General features: G+C 39.8%; 1 protein-coding gene across 2 annotated transcripts in view; it reads right to left on the bottom strand.

Annotated features, from left to right (window-relative positions):
• Positions 1–4,405: 4,405 nt before the first annotated feature.
• GABRB1 (gamma-aminobutyric acid type A receptor subunit beta1) overlaps positions 4,406–20,906 on the bottom strand; it is a 362,319-nt gene continuing 345,818 nt past the window's right edge. Inside the window, exons 8-9 of one of the 2 annotated variants that reach the window (XM_028092550.1) lie at positions 18,535–18,773; positions 4,406–4,753 (exon numbers count right to left, since the gene is read on the bottom strand). In XM_028092550.1, the coding sequence (XP_027948351.1) occupies positions 4,406–4,753; positions 18,535–18,773 (587 nt within the window). Of the gene's footprint in view, positions 4,754–18,528; positions 18,774–20,906 lie in introns of both variants that reach the window. The other variant, XM_028092549.2, reaches the window with a different exon arrangement.

The raw sequence follows: 20,906 nt of genomic DNA on the forward strand, positions 1-20,906 counted from the left end.
CAGCATGGATAATTTGGTATTTCGATATATGAATGAATAGCCACAAATGACTGATAAAAACACGTCTACTTTTCACAACACGGTTCCAGGAGCAGTTCGCTACAGGTCCCGTCTCTGCTGGTGCGCCAATCCTGAGCCCCACCGGAGTGCAGCCTTCTCAGCAGCTACTGTCCCTTTGCGTGGCCGTGGGGGCATGAGGCAGGGAGCACGAGACACCTGGCAGAGTCACACAACCGCGCACACAAAATGGCAGAGAAAGAGCAAGAGCGAAAAAGATTCTGGTTTGGGCCCAAATCACTAGTTGCTTCACTTCGTGAATAAAAGCAAGTGCCTTATAAGCTCACGTTATTTACAATGCTCGGATTGTTCAAACATCCACCCAAAGCCGAGGACCACCACGCAACAGGGAACAATTCAATGAACTATGTACAGAATTTACAAGGAAGTTTACATAATATTCTACATTCCATTAGCAAGTTCTCCTTTGTTTGCTTTCAGGAAACTGAGATACGTGTTCATTTTTCTGTCTTTCTCATCCCAATAATTACTGATTGAACCAACACGAACAAATGCTGGTACATTCCTTTTTCCTCCCTCCTGGGATATAGGATTACCTTTTGTTTAGGAAAAAGAAGGGGGTGGGGCACATCACCCTTTGGTGAGATACTATTCAAAATTGTCCATGTAAGAAATCTTGGAGGTCGTTTCCTTCTAGCATTATAAATATATTTTGTTTGTTTGTTTCACTTGGCGAATTTCAATTGAGTTCTTTCATAAATGAATATTTAGAAAGGAGTCCTTGATTTTGGAAAGATGGAATTTAGTCAGCATTTCTGTGTATTGCACATAATGTTTGCTTAAGGAAAGCCTATCCTTGGATCCATAAATCAAACGTTATTCTCTGCACCACATTTTTCTCTTTGCATTTTCAGGATCTTTCATTGCTTGTAATGCATAATAAAGATGGCATATATGATGTGGGAACACATATCCTTTAGTCAGCAGAATCACCAATCGGTCTGCTGTTTCTGTTTGGCAATACAGAGGATGGAGGCAATAATCCTGGATAATTTAAGCCCAAAGTGTGTCTTTACCTGGGTCTGCCTCACAAAGCTGGTAAGCGTAACACACGTCACCTCTGATGTGTTAAGCCAAGGAACACGAGTGGGAAAAATGAGTGTGTAGTCATCATTGTCAAATGAAAGGTGGGGTTTCCGCTGGGTCTACACAGATTATACCTATGACACAGCTTATGTCACAGTTCATGAGCTGTGGACATGGGGTGCCCTGGACAGGACTGTGGCGCAGGAGAGTGAGTCCACACAGTCTTCTGCCTCTGTTGCCACTCAGGAATGCAGGAGATTATGGCTATTTTCATGGCAAAAAGAGAACCCAGGAAGAGCTAGATAATAACCTAGATAGTAACCCCTCCATAATGTCCTGATCTGAATCTTTCAGGAATGGGGACCAAGGGGAGGGCACTTAGGAATGTCTAACAACTTTTATGTCCATCATTTAGAGCAAGAAAAAGGAGAGAGGCAGAGAAGGAAGGAATGTTTCCCAGGCGCCATTAAGCCTGGAGGGAGTGTGGGTGGGGGCCGAGGAGGAGGGGATTTGGCTGGGAGGTGTCCGGAAGAAGGAAGTGGGTACGGAGGTCATGAACCAGAAATATGTCAGCTTCTCCAGTTTTCAGGCTACCATTGCCTCTCAAATCAAAGCCACTTAATAGGATTTGCACCATCCTGTGGCTGTGACCCTTCTTCAGGCCAGGAGGACAAACAGTGACACCATTTTGTGCCTGGTGGTAGATTCAGACTTACTAATCTTTCATTTTACAAAGGTTAAGATAGAAGAATTCAAAGTGTTCTCTTTTTCTCAGAGATGCTTTACCTCAAACGACAAACATCAAATTCCTTAGACTTTTAAGGCAAGATAAAAAAAAATAATAAAACTATAAATTACCTCAGTCTTTTCCAAGGAGAACGATCTAAACAGATGAATAAAGAAAAATTGTTTTGTTAAGGAGCATAGATTATAGATACTTCCTTTCTCATTCAGCATTTCATCCTTAAAAGCTTGTTAAAGAGCTTTGACACCAGAATGATTCATTCCTGTTAGGCAACAGCCAAGAGTCTCCCTTCCTGTGTTTAAATACACAATTGGTCCTGGATGGTCATTGGGAATATTAACCTCACAATCACCGGTATGGTCACATTTCATTCTATTTGGGCATTTCATGATGGCAAAGCATCTTTCCCTGCCAAGAACTGGTCAGTTGCAAAATGGATCCCTTCATCCCGGGAGGCTGGACATTGTCTTGACCAGGGAACTGTGATTATGCAAACTGAAAACCTAAGTGCAAATTTGGTCCCCATACCCTACTAATTTCTTATGAAACCATTGAGTAAAAGCACAGTTTCTATATTCTTACTAGTGTATATTGTCTATAGCCCTAACCATTCATTTATTTTGAGGTTCTCTTTTCTTCTTGCCCTCTAAAAAAGAGTATCTCAAAGCTCTGTCCCCTTGGGGTCATCAGCAGGAATATGGCCTTATCTTTCCAATTAAGACTATAGTTTCTAGCAGCTGATGCTATTGTAAACACGGACCCTCATTACAGCCTTTGGGAGAAAGCCAGATCATCAAATGATGCAATCATCCTTACTATTACCTCAACCCTTATTTGACATCCAGGGATCAGATTCCAAAATTGCCTCCATCACTGGTTGGTCATTTTAGGGTCTCACTCAACCTTGCAAATGAACGTACAGAATTCTTAGCTACTTAGACTGAAAAAAATTAATGAGACTTTAATGACATAAAATGGGATAAACCTCAACTGTAGCTGGTTGGACACATTTAGAAGTGTGTGTTGGGCTACTGAGGGATGCCCCTTCGGTGACTCATGACCACAGTAACCCGTGAACAGAGATAAGGCAGAGCAGTGATGACAATGATTCATGAGTGCAGACATATTCTATGCTTTAGGGGCTGGTATACATGTTTGAAGGCCCAGTGATTCTGTCATTGTTGGTGTTATCTGTGTTTTTCCTATTTTGAAGTTTTTCTTTAAAATAGAAATCTGGCCTCAGAGGAGAATGACAGCAAAGTGGGTGTGTGTGCATTTCCTGAAGCATTCATCTCATACTTTGGAATGCCGAGCTCAGAGAGCAGAGCCCTATGGTGCTTGCTGAGGTCTGTCCAACAAGGCCTGTCACCATTAGGCGCTGCTCTCTGGAAGGCTAAGAAATATACACTATTTGATTTAAGATTTGGCGGTTTAGGTAACTGCCCAGGCACCCTTTTCACAGCACATAAGACTTGCCTTCCTCATGGAAAGGGCAAGCTTTTTTTCAAGCAAAAAGTGCTCACCCTCCCATTAAGGAAGCCCTCCTCCTCCCTTCTCTTCCCTCACTCTCTTTGGAGCAGGGCCTGGGGACAAGCGCAGGCATGGCTTCAGGGCACAGAGGCAATGAAATGAGTTCAGGGCTGCTCATTTGAATAGTTAAAGAAATCACCATTGCCCCAGACTCCTTATTCTCAACAAGAGAAAGATGTTCTCAGTGGCCACCAGGATGGATTCTAGTGCTAGTTTTAAATCTGCTTGCAAGTCTGAGAAAGAAGCAGTTTTTTTGTTTTTTGTTTTTTTCCAGACTACCTAGCTGAATAGTAAGGTGAAGATGCCAGATTTGTTTTGCACAACCTCCGTCAGCCCTTCTCAATCCCTCCCTCCCGTCCCATGGAGCGGGGACCCCTTCTACAAGGGAGTTTTGGGGACTTGAGGGTGGAGGGGAGTCTTCCTTCCTGGTCTAGGCTCCTTTTATCCGCCGCCCCCCTTCTTCCTGGAAATCTGTAACTTGTCAATGGCTTTGTTTTTTCTTCTGAGATCCTGGAAATTGTGTTGTTTTTTGGCAGCATGAAATTGTTACAGTTTACCAGGAAGCAGTGTGCGCAGAGAGCTAAGTCCTCTTCATTCTCATTTGAAAAATAAATCAATAAAATCCAGGGCAGGTAGGAAGGACTGCTAAAGATCTATCTATCTAACTTCTCTCTTTGTGTGTTGTTTGTGTGTGTGTGTGTGTGTGTGTGTGTGTGTGTGTTCTGTAAACATGGCAATTAATAGAGCTCTGAAAGAGCTGATAACCTGGACCACAGTAGACTGGAAAAAAAATAAGTTTTTTTGGTGTGTGTGCGTGCGCGTTTGTGTGTGCGTTTGTGTGTTTTGTTTTTGGAAGTAAACATGGTGCAGTAATAAAATTGATATGCAACACCTAAAACCAATTGGATGGCTGAATCTCTTACCTCAAAAAACACAGCAGTATCGCTGCTGCTAGGGGCGGGGGCGGGCTGTGGGGTTAAGAATCAAGAGAAGAGGAGAGTAGTCTACGAACCATTAGGACAGACCTTAGTGTACGTAGTAAAGCCAATAAACGACGTTAAAAAGAGAAAAGGTGATGGGGAAGAACATTCGGGACCACTTGTCTATGGAATTCACATCAGTCAAGTCGGGGATTTTGACTTTGAGCTGCGAGGCGCGCCGGCGGATGCGCCCCTTGCTGTGCGCGCCGTGCCGGTCCAGCGCGCGTCCGTAGCCCTCGCGGCTGCTTAGCGGCTTGCGGTACTGGATGCTGGCGCTGTCGTACGAGTACATGCTGGTGGCCTTGGGCTCGCTCACGCCCGTCAGCACTTCCGAGCCGCTCGTCTCGTTCCGGATTTCCAGGGTGCTGAGCAGAATGTTGCCGTGGGCGTCGACCTGACGAGAAAGGGACAGGCTCAGGCACAGCTGTCGGGACACTGGCTGTGTTCATTCACCTGTAGGCTGATGACACCGCACGCGGCTCATTAGAGACTGTCCCGCGGCACGTCCTGCTCTGCGGGCCTCCTGGACTTGAAGATGACCTGTCATCTCTGTATCTCTCATCATTATTTACCTAATCTACCACCCATCTATCGAATCCATCACCTGTCTACGTCTGTTTCTCTCGCTCTCTCTCTAAAGCATCATCTGTCTATAACTGTCTCTATCTAATCCATCATCTATCTATCTAATCTACTATCTACCTATTTAATCCCTCACCTATTTGTCTAACTAATCTACCGTCTATCTCTCATCTGTCTCATCCTTCATTTATCTGCCTGCCACCCATGCAGTCTACTATGTATCTAATCTACCAACTAGTTATCTACCATTTATTTATTTATCATACATCTGTTTATCATCTGTCTAATCTACCATCTATCTATTCATCCATACATCATTTATATGTATGTATACTTGTAAATATATCATTTATAACTCTGGCAATTTTTCTTGTTTCAAAAGTGGCACATGGAAGTATGTAAAATTAGAAATAAACAGGAAACAAACAAACAAAAAGAAGTAGAAATTTATAATTTCATCTTTAGAGTTCATTATTTTTTGTTATTTTTAATATCCTGCCAGCCCTCCTGTCTTTTTTCTGTTTGTATATACTTACAAGCACAGGCTCACCTGGTATATTTTGCTTAGCAATCTGCTTTGGTCAGTTAATAGTGTACCTGGTCCTATTACCATGGTAATAATTATTCCTCTGTGATATCATTTATTAACAGCTTATATGGATAAAGCATAATTGGGTTGACCGCTCTTTAGATGTTAAGGCTTGTTTTACTTTTGCAGTGTTATATAAACAAGCCTGCAAGGGACATCTTTTAGCTAAATAAATCTTTGTGCATCTCCATAATTATTTCCTCAGGCTAAATTGCCAGAAGTAGGATTCAGGGGTCAAAAAGATATGCCTGGCTATGCTTTGACTTCTGTGTCCACCATTATTGATTGCTTCCTGCCATTTGAGTGGTGCCTAGCCCAGATTTCCTGGGTTTTTGTCTATGCTACGCCCACACACATTTACGGAACTACAGAAGATGTGAGTACATTTGACCTGCAGTGTGGCTTTGTTTAACTTCACGCAGATGCACTTTGCAAACTAATTTACCTTGAGGGGATGTGCTCATTCATGCAAATGAGTTTGAAGTACTTCCAAGGGTAGCACAGGGCAGCGGTGTTTGAATCTAGTGTTATTAGCACAGTGCCTGAATTACGGTAAGTGCTCTATAAAGGCTTTCAGATGAAATGAATCTCAGTAAAGACTTTCGAATGCCAAAGGTATAGGAAAGCAGACGAAAGAAACGGGTGACCAAGAAAGACTGAATAAAGCATAGGAGGAGGCAAAGACAGCAAAGAAAGGTAGAGAGAGTGGCGGGATATGATGCTAGTACATCCCTGATGAGAGAACGAAGATTTGAGCGTCCACCATGTGCCTAGCATCATGGTAGCTGCTTTGTATATATTCCTTGTTTATCACCTGCTACAGCCAACTGCCTCACGTTTACTCCGCTGCCAGATCGGAGAGTACTACCCGTGTCTTGTCTGTTTCAAAGCTACGTGCTCTTTACTGAGAAAGGACTGCTTCATAGCCCTCGGCCTTCATCACATCCCGCAGTGAATTTAATGATGCATTTGATAGCTTTAAGCTTAGAGGTAGTCGGAGAGAGAGATGGTGACTAAATCCGGCCTCTCCCTCTACTGCCATCTGTCATTTCCCTCTGAAAGGCGTGTGGCTCTAGCCTAATGGAGCTACCCATTATGCCCTCACCGGCACTTCTACTGGCTTCTTTATTCAGGGAGTTAATATTAATTTTTGTTGTTGTTAATACCTACTATTTGTTGAATCCTACTACATAATTTATCTCACTTATTTCTTATAACAACACTATGAAATATATAATATTATCCTAGTTCAGTAAGTAGCGAAATAGAGATTCAGAGAGCTTAAGTAAATGGCCTGCGACTAAACAAAGAAAAAGTGCTCGATTTGGGATTAAAATACAGGATATTCTTTGCCTTAAATATAACTTTCCTTCCTGGGTTTTGCATGTTAATCAATATATTTTCTTTAAGGCTCAGTTGAAATCTTGCTTATGGTGTGTACCTGTGTACCTTCCCTGATTATAATAACTTCAAAAACCAACTTCGTCTCTCTCTCTTCCTGTCTCTCTCTCTCTCTCTCTCTCTCTGCAGATATTGAGTACTTATTATGTGCCAGGCACAGTGCTAGGTGTCCGGGAGGGTGTGTGTGTGTGTGTGTGTGTGTGTGTGTGTGTGTGTGTGTGTGTGCGCGCGCGCGCAAAATCAAGTTCACTGAATTGAACTGTTCTGGATATTTTCCGTATGTAAATATAGCAGAACTCATTTCAGTGTAACTGGAATAAAATATAATCTTGTTTTCAGTGTCAGTTTTAAAGCCCTGTTGAGAAATACCTCTGGGCTCAATCTACTTTGCAAACAGAAAGTTATTTCCTTCTTGCTAGCCAATTCAATTAGATTCACATTTACTGAGTGGTTCTGAAGTACAGCACAGGAATCCAAGTGAAGTGAAGTTCACCGCAGAAGGAGATGTCTTTCAGAAGCCCAAAATCTATTTAATTGAGGGTATCCGGTGCAGACGGCTGCCTTCACCTGAAAGGAGCAGAGAACCACAGAGCCAGGACTCACATCTGCCCGTCCTGCTCAAAGAATGTACCACGTCTCGCGCTGTCGCTGCCAGTCATTAGCTCTCACCAGGGCTGCCAAATGGCAATCCCTTCATCTCAAATTCCTGAAACCTTTTGGTTTGGTGGTGGTGGGGGGCGGGGGCGGGGGGCGGAATGGGAAGCTTTGCTGGAGATGATTTGTGTGTCTCTTTGCCATGTCCTGACAACCAGTGGTAGAAGCAGAAACTTCATTGTCGTTTCAAGACGCTATCGAAGATTAAGCACAAACCTACATAAATATAGACAAATCTGCACTCTATTATTTAGGACATAAAGAAGGAAAAAGAGATAAATGAAACAAGTGGCAATTTTCCAGAACATTACTCAGGTAGAGAAATTTCTCCTGGATCCCTTTCTTTGCCTCGTTTCCCCCATTCAGTGTATGAGCAGATCCAAATGGCTTTACTTTTGAACGCATCCTGATTCTGACCACTTTTCCCCATCATCATGTCTTACTGCATAATTGATCTTCCTCTTTCCAGGAAGGAAGCCTGGTGGTCTTTTCTCTACATAGCAGCTGGAGTAATACTTAAAAAATGTAAACCAGACCAGGTCTCCCCTGTTTAAATCTAGCTACTTCCCAAGACAAAGAACAAAATCAGATTTCTCATCCAAATCTGCAAAGCACCCCGTGGTTTGAAGTCCTTCAGGGACCTCTGCCCTCAGTTCCTACCACTCTGCTCTGGAGCCCTCTGCTCACACTGGTCTTTTGTTGGCTGGTCCCTGATGCTCCTAAGTCCTCAAGGCATTTTCACCTGCTGTTCCTCTCTCCTGGAATGATCGTCCTCAGGTGGTTACCTGCCTACCTCCTCACCATTTTCTTCACCATAATTATCATCATTTGCCATTATATCATGTATTTATTTACACATTTGTTATTCAACTGAGATGTAAGCTCCAGGAGAGCAGCTGCTCTTTCATTACTGTTACTATTCATCACTGTATATCGCCTGCGCCCTCCCGGAAAAGAGGCTGATGCTGTGCCAGAGCACCTGAGTAAATGTCTGTACAGTGAGGAACTCTGACACTCAGATGTGGAGTCGTCTGTCTGAATTCTGTTGTGTTTCAATGGCCAAGGACACGTAAGTGGCTAGAATCTCTAGGGTAGTAGTTCTCAGACATTATCGGGCATCTGAATTTATTGGAAAGCTTGTTAGAAATAAAGGTTTGAGCTCATTTCATTCTAAATTAAGGTCTTCCCGGGGCGCCTGGGTGGCTCAGTTGTTAAGCGTCTGCCTTCGGCTCAGGTCATGATTCCAGGGTCCTGGGATTGAGCCCTGCATCGGGCTCCCTGCTCGGCGGGAAGCCTGCTTCCCCCTCTCCCACTCCCCCTGCTTGTGTTCCCTCTCTTGCTGTGTCTCTCTCTGTCAAATAAATAAATAAATAAATAAAATCTTAAAAAAAATAAATAAATTAAGGTCTTCCCAGTCTGCATTTTACACAGGCATTGCAAGGGTCCTAGCTGATACTGGTGTACCTAAAAATCCATAAAGCAGTTAACTGATTTCAGACAGGTAAGAATGAATTACAAATATGCACCGTTCAAGCCTGAGAGATACATAACATGAAGGTTGGGGAGTAATCTCTTAAGTTGATGTGAGTGGGAGTTCATTGAGCTTTGAGGAGAGAATGATAGAAACAAGAAAACAGGAACTATTTTATACATAGGAGCGTTTTATACATGGGCTTAGGGAGTCCCAATATTTGAGATGAGTGCTTTTTACAATTAAATATAAAATGCATTATAATCAGCAAATTCATTGAACTCTGAATGATGCAAACAAAGGCCATTTTTTGGATTCATCTTCAGTGAATCCCCTTAAAATATTCATCCCAAATTTCTTCAGTAATGTTTTGCTCTTCAGGTAAATAAAAGAGGGATTTGGGGGACGCCTGGGTGGCTCAGTCGGTGAAGCATCTGCCTTCGGCTCAGGTCATGATCTCAGGGTTCTGAGATCGAGTCCCGCATCAGGCTCCCTGCTCAGTGGGGAGCTTGCTTCTCCCTCTGCCTTCTGCTCCCCCTGCTTGTACTCTCTCTCTGACAAATAAATAAAATCTTAAAAAAAAAAAAGATTTAAAAGAGGGATTTTGGTCAGAGGAATCATTACTTTTCACATAGTTGAAAAGGAGATATTTAAAATGTGTGATGTTAATGTGCTTGTGAATGTCTTGGGGTTTGTGGAATACTACACTTCTGTGGATAAGTCCTGGTTACTGTATCACATTGGGTATGATCTTCTTACTGTAAGAGCTGTGGTTTCCTAAGATAATCAACAATGCACTTCTAGATTTTATTCCTCCCAACTGGAGAATGTTATGAAGTAAAGGCAGAGTGGAGTTATCAATCACTTTCCATTCTAATATAGAGATTTCAGGAGAAGGAATTGCTGAGAAAAGTATCGGCGTGCCTGGGTGGCTCAGTCAGTTAAGAGTTTGACTCTGGATTTTGGCTCAGGTCATGATCTCAGGGTCGTGGGATTGAGTCCTGTGCCGCCCTGCGTTGTGTCAGGCTCTGTTCTGGGCACGGAGCCTGCTTAAGGTTCTCTTCCTCCCTCTGCTTCTCCTCCCACCTCTGACTCTCTCGCTAAAAAAAAAAAAAAAATTATCAGTGCAGGTTGAAAGCAATCTATTAATAATACACACCTATTGTTACCACGGACTATTCCTAAGCAAAATAAATGTCCTTCATTAGAAAATATTTATTATATATATTTTTAAATTTTGAAAAGTACCAAACAGTTCTCACTTTAGGAGAGGCTTAAAAATTTTGTTTTTATAACACTAGGAATATAATAGGAAAAAAGTTTCCAGTTACACATGAATTTTAATAGCATCCTGCTTGGGGCGCCTGGGTGGCTCAGATGGTTAAGCGTCTGCCTTCGGCTTAGGTCATGATCCCAGGGTCCTGGGATCAAGTCCCTCATCGGGCTCCCTGCTCAGTGCAGACCCTGCTTCTCCCTCTCCCTCTGCCATTCCCTCTGCTTGTGCTCTTCTATCTATCTCTCTGTCAAATAAATAAATAAAATCTTAAGAAAAAAGAGCATCCTGCTTGGTTTTGTAATTAATTCATTAATTCATTAGTTCACTTATTTTAAAAGTCATTTAAGTGCCTGATTTGTGCCAGGCTCTATGACAGGCATTGGAATACCGAAAGTGGAAGATACAGTGTCTGTTTTCAAGGCCTAGTCTGTTTTTCTTTATAGCATTTATTATTATCTGGCATTGTACGTGTGTTTGTGGGTGTCCTGTTCATTGTTTGGGTGTGATATATTTGTGTATATGATATTCATTGTCTTTCTCTCTCATCCAAATGAAAGGTTTTGTTTTATTCATTCATTGCTGACTATACCCAGGGCACAGAGGGTATTCCCATAGTGTGCCCTCATTAAATACTTGTTAAAGTTAAATATTAAATATTTTTCAAATTAAAAAATAAAGTATGCATAGTGTGCAGTGGAAAGCTGTAGGAAGAGCATCAACTTAGCCTGATGAGTGAGGGAAGACGTCAGTCAAGAGGTGAATTCTGGGAAACAAGCCAAAGTTACTGAAGAGTGAAAACATGGCAATCTGGGAAAACTGTGAGTTGTACTTCTGGAACAAAGAGTGTGTTGGTGAAGGGGAGAGGGAGGAGAATGAAGCAGAAGAGGAAAGCAGAATGGCATCACAGTGGGTGTTGGATCCCATGTTAAGGAGTATGGATATTTTCCTTCAGGCAGAGTCGAAGGTGGATTATGGTGGATACCTATTGGTTTGACCTGTCTGATTCCATGCCACCTTCTTCTGATAACATTACCTGACATTCCTTGGTGCATGTGGTTGAGGTAGGCCTAAGTGCATCTTCGAGGCTCCAGGGATGGGCATGTGACCCAGACCTGGACATCTAGTGTTTTCCATCTTCCTGGTCAGAGAGATTGATTTCTGCATGAGAATATGACTCAAGTTGATTCAAAAGATTCAATCCTAAGACTTTGTTGTTGTTGTTGTAACTCTTGCTTATAAGACAGTACTTTTGGGTTAGGGTTGTAAAGCTTTGAATATATGAACTTAGGCATTTTGGAACCATCATGAGGGAAGGGTCTACTCAAAGTAAAGCCAATATAAAGAAAAGCAGAGTGAAGAGATGAAGAGAGATGCTTTCTGATTACATTGTTTAAGTATCTGGATATAGCCACATGTGAAATTAGAACCATTCATGGACTTTCCATTTATGTGTGCCAAGAAAACCCCCCAACTTTTTCTTAAGCCGATTAAGTAAATTCAATTTCTTTCTCATTTACAAAAGAATTCTAGCTGTTTGGATATAGAAGTAAATGGACACTAGATGCAAGAGAGAAAATGAGAGAGAGAGAAAAAGAGAGGGAGAAAGAGGGAGAAAGGGAGACTGATTTGGAGATTCCTGGAGAGGAAAATTAGACTGTTGAAGCATCTAGAGATTAGCTACATTAAGTCAAGACTGGAGAACAAAGCATGGAACTGAGCCAGATTTGGGCAGGGGTTTGAGGGCTGAAGAAGCTCATGAACTGCTAACACAGGCTGTCATTAGAAATCAAAGGTCCTGCCTGAATTTCTCCAAAATCCAAGATGCTAAGTGAGAAATGTTAAAATTTCATCAAAGGCTGAGAGAAGTGTCCTAGTTGGCCTGAGGACAAGGCAGCGAAGCTGGGTAGGTCCCAGGCTCAAAGGCTAATGTAGGTATCCATCTGTTTCAAGCTAGTTTTAAGGAAAGAGCTGTTGACCTTTAGGATGTCTGTTTTCACATGCATTATGTATCCTGGAATTAATCACAGTAACAGAGCTGATTTCCATTTAGAAAGTTGTCTGAAAGTGCAGATGTCTAAAAGTGTCTGAAACTGTAGATGACACACCACAGAGAATAAGAATAAGAGAAAAGAGGCCAGATTACAGTATCAATATCTGATTCTGAAGGGAAATTCTATTTCTTAACTGTTGGGGTTACAACAGCACATTTGGTGTGAATTTTTGGCAGATCTCACTGATGTCCCCCATGACTTCAAATGATTTTGAATCAGTATCTGATTACAGACTGCCCATGCAACCATTCCACCTTAGGTGGATTTATTTGCAAATGGGCAGGCATGTCGCCAACTGACACAACCATGTATATTCCAGGTTAGTGTAAAAATGGCTCAGAAGTAGCTTACTTACAGCCTACTTATACTGGGAAATCTATCTTTCAAACTCTAAATACCACCTCTAGTTTCAAATGATGCCTGAGGGGTTCATGAATCTACAGTCTTTATCACCTTGGAGGTTGAAACTCTCCTAATGTCTGGATTCAGCATCTGTACTCCTATAAAAAGATGCTTCAGTGCAGCTGGTGGAAATATAAATCAAGGCAAAGCAAGCCCTTCTGAAGCTTCAGTACAAATAAGCCCTGACATGACAGCCCAACCACAGCTATCAAAAGTAATGTGTAATAAATGAATGATGCCACACTGTGCTCTATAGTACCAAGGCAAATATTAGGGTCCCTCAAATGAAAATTGTCTGGGACCATAGCACATATATCATTTGAATTCAACTGTTTACAAGTATCTAAAAGGAAAGGGGAGGATCATCCAAATATTATATGAAAGGAAAAATCTAATATCATTTTCTATTTTTTAAATTTAACCAGGGGGTAGCTTTCTTAAATACCACACAGGTGGCGTTATTATCTTAACTGCTGGAGATAATACACTGAACAGATGAAGTAAAACACTTGCTTTGTTATTGAAGATTATATCTATCTGCTGTTACAGGACACTGTGATTCAGAAAGAATAGTGGAGATTGATAAAAATCATGCTTTAAAAATATTAAAAATCGGAGTGATAGAAACAGTAAGAAAGTTTGGAGCAGAAGCTAGAGTGAACTACAGATAGTCTTTTTCTTACTTATTATGAATATGTAAGGGTTTTATAAAACATTATGATGTAACATTCAGTAACTTGGGTGGTATCTAAGAACTCATCCTGAGTGGAGAAGGGTTCTCTAGAACTTATTCATTCAACAAATATTTGTTTTTTTCTCTGTTCTAGCCACTGAGTAAAGAGCAATAAACATAATAGACAAGGACCTCGATGCTAATCCTTGGGAAACTTGCAGTTTAATAGAGAGATAGACATTAAAAAATAATTAAGTAAACATGTATTCACTATTGTGGTAAATCCTATGGTGGAAAAGCACAGGATGTGGTGAGGACAAAGAACAATGGTACAAAATATAAACTAACAGTGGGGGGAGTGGTCAGTTAAGGCATCCTTGAGGTAGTAACATTTATGACAAGAACTAGTGCAATGAAAAACTTGAGAGATGGTCAATATTACCTTTAATTCCACTAATCATTTCTTCTTCTTCTTCTTCTTCTTTTTTTTTTTTTTTAGAGAGGGAGAAAGAGTATGCACACGTGGTGGGTGTAGGGACAGAGGGAGAGAGAGAAAATCTTAAGAAGGTTCCATGCTCAGTGCAGAGCCCAGAATGGGACTTGTTCTCATGACCCTGAGATCATGACCTGAGCCAAAATCAAGAGTCAGATGCTTAACACACTGAGCTACCCAGGCGCCCTATTCTTCTTGTTTTTTAATCCTTTCTTCTGTTATATAAAATCTGATGCTAATCCATCTAATGCATTTTTCAATTCTATGATTTCCATTGGTTCTTTTCCATAGTTTCAAATCTTTTTCTGAAACTCCACATCTCTTCATATATTATATTAATCTCTTCCTATGGACTTTATTTTAAACTTTTTATTTTGAAATTATTGTAGTTTTTGGGGTGCCTGAGTGGCTCAGTCATTAACCATCTGCCTTCGGCTTGGGTTATGGTCCCAGGGCCCTGCGATCCAGCCCCACATCGGGCTCCCTGCTCCGCGGGAGGCCTGCTTCTTCCTCTCGCACTCCCCCTGCTTGTGTTCCCTCTCTCGCTGTGTCTCTCTCTGTCAAATAAATAAATAAAATCTTAAAAAAAATTATTGTAGATTCCTAGAAAGTTACAAAGACAGCACAAAGATGTCCCATATACCCTTCACCCAGTTTCTCTCATTGACTGTATCTTATTTAACTATTGTACAATATTACCCAGGAAACGGATATTGGTGTTTGTGTGTCTAGTTCTATGTAATTCTATTACATGTGAAGATTCACATAACCACCACTGCAAGATACAGAACTATTCCATCACTGCAAAGATCTGCTGTGTGCTATAATCAATCACACTCAATCCTCCTCTCCATCACTAACTCCTGGCAACCACTAACCTGCTCTTCAGTCTCTGTAATTTTGTTATTTCAGGCATATTATATAAGTGGAATCATACAGCGTGTAATATTTTATGATGGGCTTTTTTTTCCCACTCAGCATAATGGCCTTGAGATCCATTCAAGTTGTTGTATGTATCAATAGTACATTACTATTTACTGGGCTAGTCTTCCATATTATGAATATACTACAGTTTATTTAACCATTTGCCTATCATAGAATATTTCAGTTATTTCCAGTTTTTGGCTATTTCCAATGAATTTCTAAATATATTAATTATAGTTATTATTATTAATTGTGGTCCTTATCTTTTAAGCCAACATTGAGACTTTGAAATTCTGTTTGTAATGACTAATTTTTTTCTCTTGAGAATGTTTTCCTGTTTTTTTCTCATGCCTAGTAATTTTTTATTACATATTAACTATGTTGAAGATGCACTATAGAGATTCTAGATTCTGTTATTTTCCCTGACAAATGTTGGATTTTGTTTTAATGGGCAGTTAAATTACTAATAGGTCACCTGGAATGTGTAGTGACTTGGTTTTATGTGTAGTTAGGGTGAGTCTATTTTAGTTTTTCCTTAACTCAAAGAGAATCCCTTATTTTTGTTCTTTTTCAGCCTTTCAACTATTTTTCCTTTCCAGACTTCTTACCATTTTGTACATTTGTAGTTCAGGGATCAACCACGGATTTGTGGGAAGTTTATATTCATTCTGAATTTCTCTTGTGGCTCACTTCTTTCCAAGATTTTTAGGAACTCTGGAAGTATCAAACTCCATGTTCTGACTCAACAGACCAATACAACTGTAGTTTTTTGTATTTTTGTTTTGTTTTTTTCTGAAGTGCTGCTGTCCCACATCCCCCAGACTGGGGAGAGGCCTCAGGGCAAAGATGTATAGAGATTTCACACAGTGTCATTCCCTTCCTTTGAGGGTTGATTCTCTTTTGGTTTTTGCTTGTTTTCAGTTACTCTCTTATCTCTTTGAGCGGATTTTAATAAATTTTTGCTCAAGGTTTATAATTTTTAATCCACAGGAGGGTTAGACCAATATATACTGCTTTTTCATATCTTAACATGATTTGTTTATTAACTTCGGCATAATTTTGTCTATTTGTGTTTCTGTGAAAAGCCGTTGTGGAGTTTTTAGTCTAGGTATCTTCTTTAAGTGTTTCATCTCCTGACAATTGTTGGATTTTTCTACGCTTTCTACTGGGATTAAAATTTAAAATACCAGTTCTTTTGGACTAAAAGTTTCCTGATTTGAGATCCAGTGAAATCTTACTATGTTTGAGCCCAATGTTACTCAAACAGCCTGCTTATGAAATAAAGATCAGTTAGACGGACACATTTTACTCATTTATATTCCAGAGCAATATATATTATACATCTAGGTATGATATGACATACAAGCCTTTCCTTTTGCCTTTATTTGTCCCATAGCACCTTAGAAAAGTTCTTTGATATCCTGGGGTAGAATCAAGGCAATAGCCAAAGAGTTTGGTTAAAGTTTGTTTTATGCTCTTTTTAAATGATCTGAATGAATTGATTTCAGTTTGCTTGAGCTTTCCATTTAATCACCTTTCTCGAGAACATTGCTTTCCTAGCTGATTGAAAGGCCCTCTTTTCTCCTTGTTACCTTTCCAAATTCTACTTGCTTTGAGTGCCCATCCAGTTCATATCTTTGGATTTTCCTACCAGTGAACCTATGCTCTTTTATTGATGTAGGCCTTTCCTCCATGATATATCAATTAACACACATTCCAAGCCATGCAGAGGACCAGCTTTGGTTTAGAAGGCAACTGAGCTAGGAATGGGAACAGAAATGAGGAGTCTTAAAAACTTCTGCTAAACATACTTTTAAGGCTGGTATGGTTACAATCAGACAATGGGAAGCCTTTTCCTTTCAGATATGCTCCTCAAGGTAGGTGCTGTCCTGTTTCATTTTATGATCTAATTGCCTCCTATAAGTATAATTTTCTTTCCCAGAAAGATCAGGAGATTCTTGAGGGCAAGTATCATGCTTCCTCCTTCTCCCACAGAATCCAGCATAATATTTCACATAAGAGTAAAAATTTATTTGAAAGAGTTACTTCAGATTTTGACCATTTGGCTGAATCTGTTTGGTATTTTGCCTATAATTTTCTAGTTACCTGACAGTGTTTGTCCAGTTTTGGTATCCCACTAAAAAGCATGAAGATACATCTTGAAGATTTATAGTTTGGCTTCTGCCTGATTCTCCAACCACCTCTCATACTACATTTCCTCCCTCACTTGCTATGCCCTTGCTACACTAGTCTTCTCTTGGTACTTTCCCACATCAAGAAATTCCTTCCTCAGAGTCTCTGTCACTTGTCATTTCCTCTGCCTGAAATGGTCATGGCATGGTTACTGCTGCTCATCACTTAGGTCTCAGACCGAGTGGTAACGTCTCAGAGAGGTCTTCCTGATCACCTGCTCTTTGTTCCTTGTTCCCTTGAATCTAATCCAAATGATTCACTTACCCATCACTCTGTTTTACTTTCTTCATAGCACTTACTACAACTTGAAATTATCCTCTTAATATGTGTGTAAACACATATGTTTATTGCCTGTCTTCCCACAGTAGAATCTAAACTCTATGAGAGCCAGGAAATTTGTCTCCTTCAGAGAAGTATTCCCAATGCTCAGAACAGTGGCCAAACGAATGAATATTTGAGTTGTCATCCTGTGTGCCATCTTGAAAACAATTTATAGTAGATATAGTATTTCAATGTACATAATTTTAATTTGATTTCAGTGAAACATAGCATAAAAGTAGAGGCTAAAGGGATGTTCTCAAAGAATAAAAAAGGCATTAATATTAATTAATTCCACCCAGCAAAAGCACAGGTCATAAGATCTACCAATGAAAAGCAAAAGAAAAATAGTGACACTGTCTTATATATAATGATAAGAGCTGGCTAGCTATAGTGATAATGAGCACTCACTATGTTCCAGGTATTGTTATAAATATTAGGCTTTAAAAAACTCATCTAGTCCTTATAACAACTCTGTGAGGTAGGTATACTATAATAATCTCTGTTTTATGGATGATGACCTGAGAACAGAGGTAACATGAGGAGTCACATAGGTTGATTTGCCTGACGTTATAAAGTCAGTAAGAAGCAGAGCTGGGAATCAAACTCAAGCAGTTTAATTCCAGTCTGTGGTTGTAACCACTGGGCCATATTTCTTTATTTCCACTTAGTACAGAATTGATTCACTTTAGTTCTCTCATTTATTTATCAAGCATATCTGGCATTAAACTTCTGCATAGAATTTTATAACTATATAGTTATAGTTATTCTTTATGCCATCTTGAAAACAATTTATAGTAGATACAGTATTTCAATGTACATAATTTTAATTTGATTTCAGTGAAACGTAGCATAAAAGTAGAGGCTAAAGAGATGTTCTCAAAGAATAAAAAAGGCATTAATTTTAATTTATTCCACCCAGGATAATGGACTTGGGGTTGTTTCAGGCCCAGGTATGTTATTAATCTATGTTAACTTCAACCTAACTTCTTCAATCCTCAGTTCTCAAATATGTAAAAGTGAGTGGTGTTTGAGCCGTATTGAAGATAAATTACTTTTTTTTCCCCCTGTTATGGGAGTCTTGAGCACCATGCTGCTGATGAATTTTGGAAGAATATTGTTGGGAATATTTGATACATTACCTGAACTTTATTCATCTCCAGTTTGTTCTTCTCATTGGCGCTCTGGTCTTGTTTGCTAGCTCCCTTTTTCTGAGGGCCTTTTCCAAAGAAGATGTAATTTACAAAGGCATATTCCAGCAGAGCCAGGAACACAAACACAAAGCAACCCATCAGGTAAATATCAATCGCTTTGACATAAGGGATCTTTGGCAAGGTCTCCCTGAGGTGAGTGCTGATGGTTGTCATTGTCAGCACGGTGGTGATTCCTATTAAACAGAAAGACACAGCTTAGCTGAATGCACTTATTAAGCTGCCCTTTAAAGACTGAGAAGACAGATGCAGTTCCCTTATAGGTGCCCCAGAATGATGTCAGTAATGCCATAAACCACTGGGCGAAAGAGTAGACATTTTGAAAGACAAAGTTTCAGGCTCCCCATACAGTCCATGAACAAATCATAAAACAGGGTGTACCATTAATGGAGGACTGGAAAACATTTAAAAAAAAATGCACATATGAAAAAGAAAAGTAAATGGAAAGGCAGATCAAAATCCTATTGATATGCTTACTGTCTATTGTCAAAATGTCCCTTGTTCTGTTACATACCACATCTTCCTTCTCTCAGCATCTCCCTCATTTTCCTACTAAATCTGTTCTTGTGATATTAATGCCCACAACAGCCACTACCAAACTGAAAGTTGGTGACCAGTTTGAGGAGAGCTACTTCATTCCGTATATCTAGAACACACCCAGGCCACAAGGTCAGTATTACACATTATTACACTGATAATATATCATTCATAGTGAGACAATCCTAAAAGAAGAAATATGTAAGAAAGTTCATGATTTGCATCAAGTACTTGATTTATGTCATTTTTAGATATAATCTTGTTGCTTTGGTTTTTCAAATATTACCTCTACTTCTTGATTCGAGAGTCAAGAATGAATTAGTTCCCTGGAATCAAGAAAAGACTTCCAGAAAAATTCAGCTTGGATTTGTGAAGAAGGTTAAGACTGTAAACTTTGAAAAGGAAAATTCTGTTTTGTCTACTTTGTTAAAAACAGCTTTCTTAATCATATGATGTTTGCATGGCTGCCTAATAAATATTTGGTGTTGACGGGGATGATGAAATGTAATTGAGAATAACAAGAAGTGAAAAGGAAGTTGTTACCTAATGTAGATAATTCATGCTGCAATACTAATATTACACATTTTTATAGCATATTACAGTTTTAAACACAGTTATGCATTATCTTATATGGCTGTCATAACAGCTTGCTGAGTATGATAGGGCAGGTATAGCTGAATAAACAGAAACTCTGAGATTAGCTATTTTGCTGTAGATCACCTAGCTAGGGGCAAAAAAGCAAGGAGGTGTTAAACAAAGGCATTTAAAATAAAAGCAAAGAGAGGAGAAGATAAAACCTGAAATTTGATGAGAGTCCTTAAAAATAAAGACAGGAAATGTTAAAATGAATGTTAAAGACAAAGGAGAGCTGGCAAAGAGAATGGGAAGTAGAAAATGAAAAGGGGAAAAAAAGAGCGTAGCACTCATTTGTCCATCAGATTATTCTAGATAAAATCCCTGACTTGACTATTTAACTTTTAGGAGAACAGATAGAATAGGAAGTCAGGATTACCATACAGAAAGTTAAAATGGTTCAGATCAGTGATAAATTCAAATGTGCTGCACTCTTATGAAATGCCATCGTGAATGGTCTTACTTATTTCTTTCAGTAAAATTTTAAATTTTACCTAATGTAATTCTAGCTAATGTTCTTAGTAGAAATAGACAGTTCATTTACAAATCCACTAATCGCACGTCTGTTTCTACTCCTTGGTTTAAATTTTTAGGCAAGAAGGGTTAGTAAATAAATGCCTTTTTTACTTAGTTAGGTTTTAAAATAGCCCCGATTTTACATTTCAAAGAAAAGATTAAATCAGCATTTTTATGTGCTGACATCTCTGATCAAAATATCATTAGCTTTGAGGATAGATGTGTAAAGAGAACCACAGTTCATGACCTTGATAGTTATTATTCCCTGCTGATGACATCATCCACTGTTTTTTCCTTAACCCTAGTATACCTGTACTCATGTTCGCAGTTAAATAATACGTGCAGAATCATACCTATGATGTGATAAACTATTTGTTGGCTTTCCTTAGTTTTGGAACGTTCAAAGGTTAAGAAGGGCTGACTTTGTGAGCCATTAGAAATTACTCAGCCATTAGAAATAAGCTATAGGGATGACAATTAGTCTAGGTATGAAAGGGTATGCTGAGCATCTGACCCAGTTCAACAATCTCAGAAGTGATGTAGGGCGCCTGGGTGGCTCAGATGGTTAGGCGTGTGCCTTCGGCTCGGTCATGATCCCAGAGTCCTGGGATCCAGTTCCGCAT

The sequence above is a fragment of the Eumetopias jubatus genome, unplaced genomic scaffold, assembly GCF_037043125.1.
Source record: "Eumetopias jubatus isolate StellerSeaLion01/CBP00866 unplaced genomic scaffold, mEumJub1_p1.0 scaffold_2, whole genome shotgun sequence".
Taxonomy (NCBI): domain Eukaryota; kingdom Metazoa; phylum Chordata; class Mammalia; order Carnivora; family Otariidae; genus Eumetopias; species Eumetopias jubatus.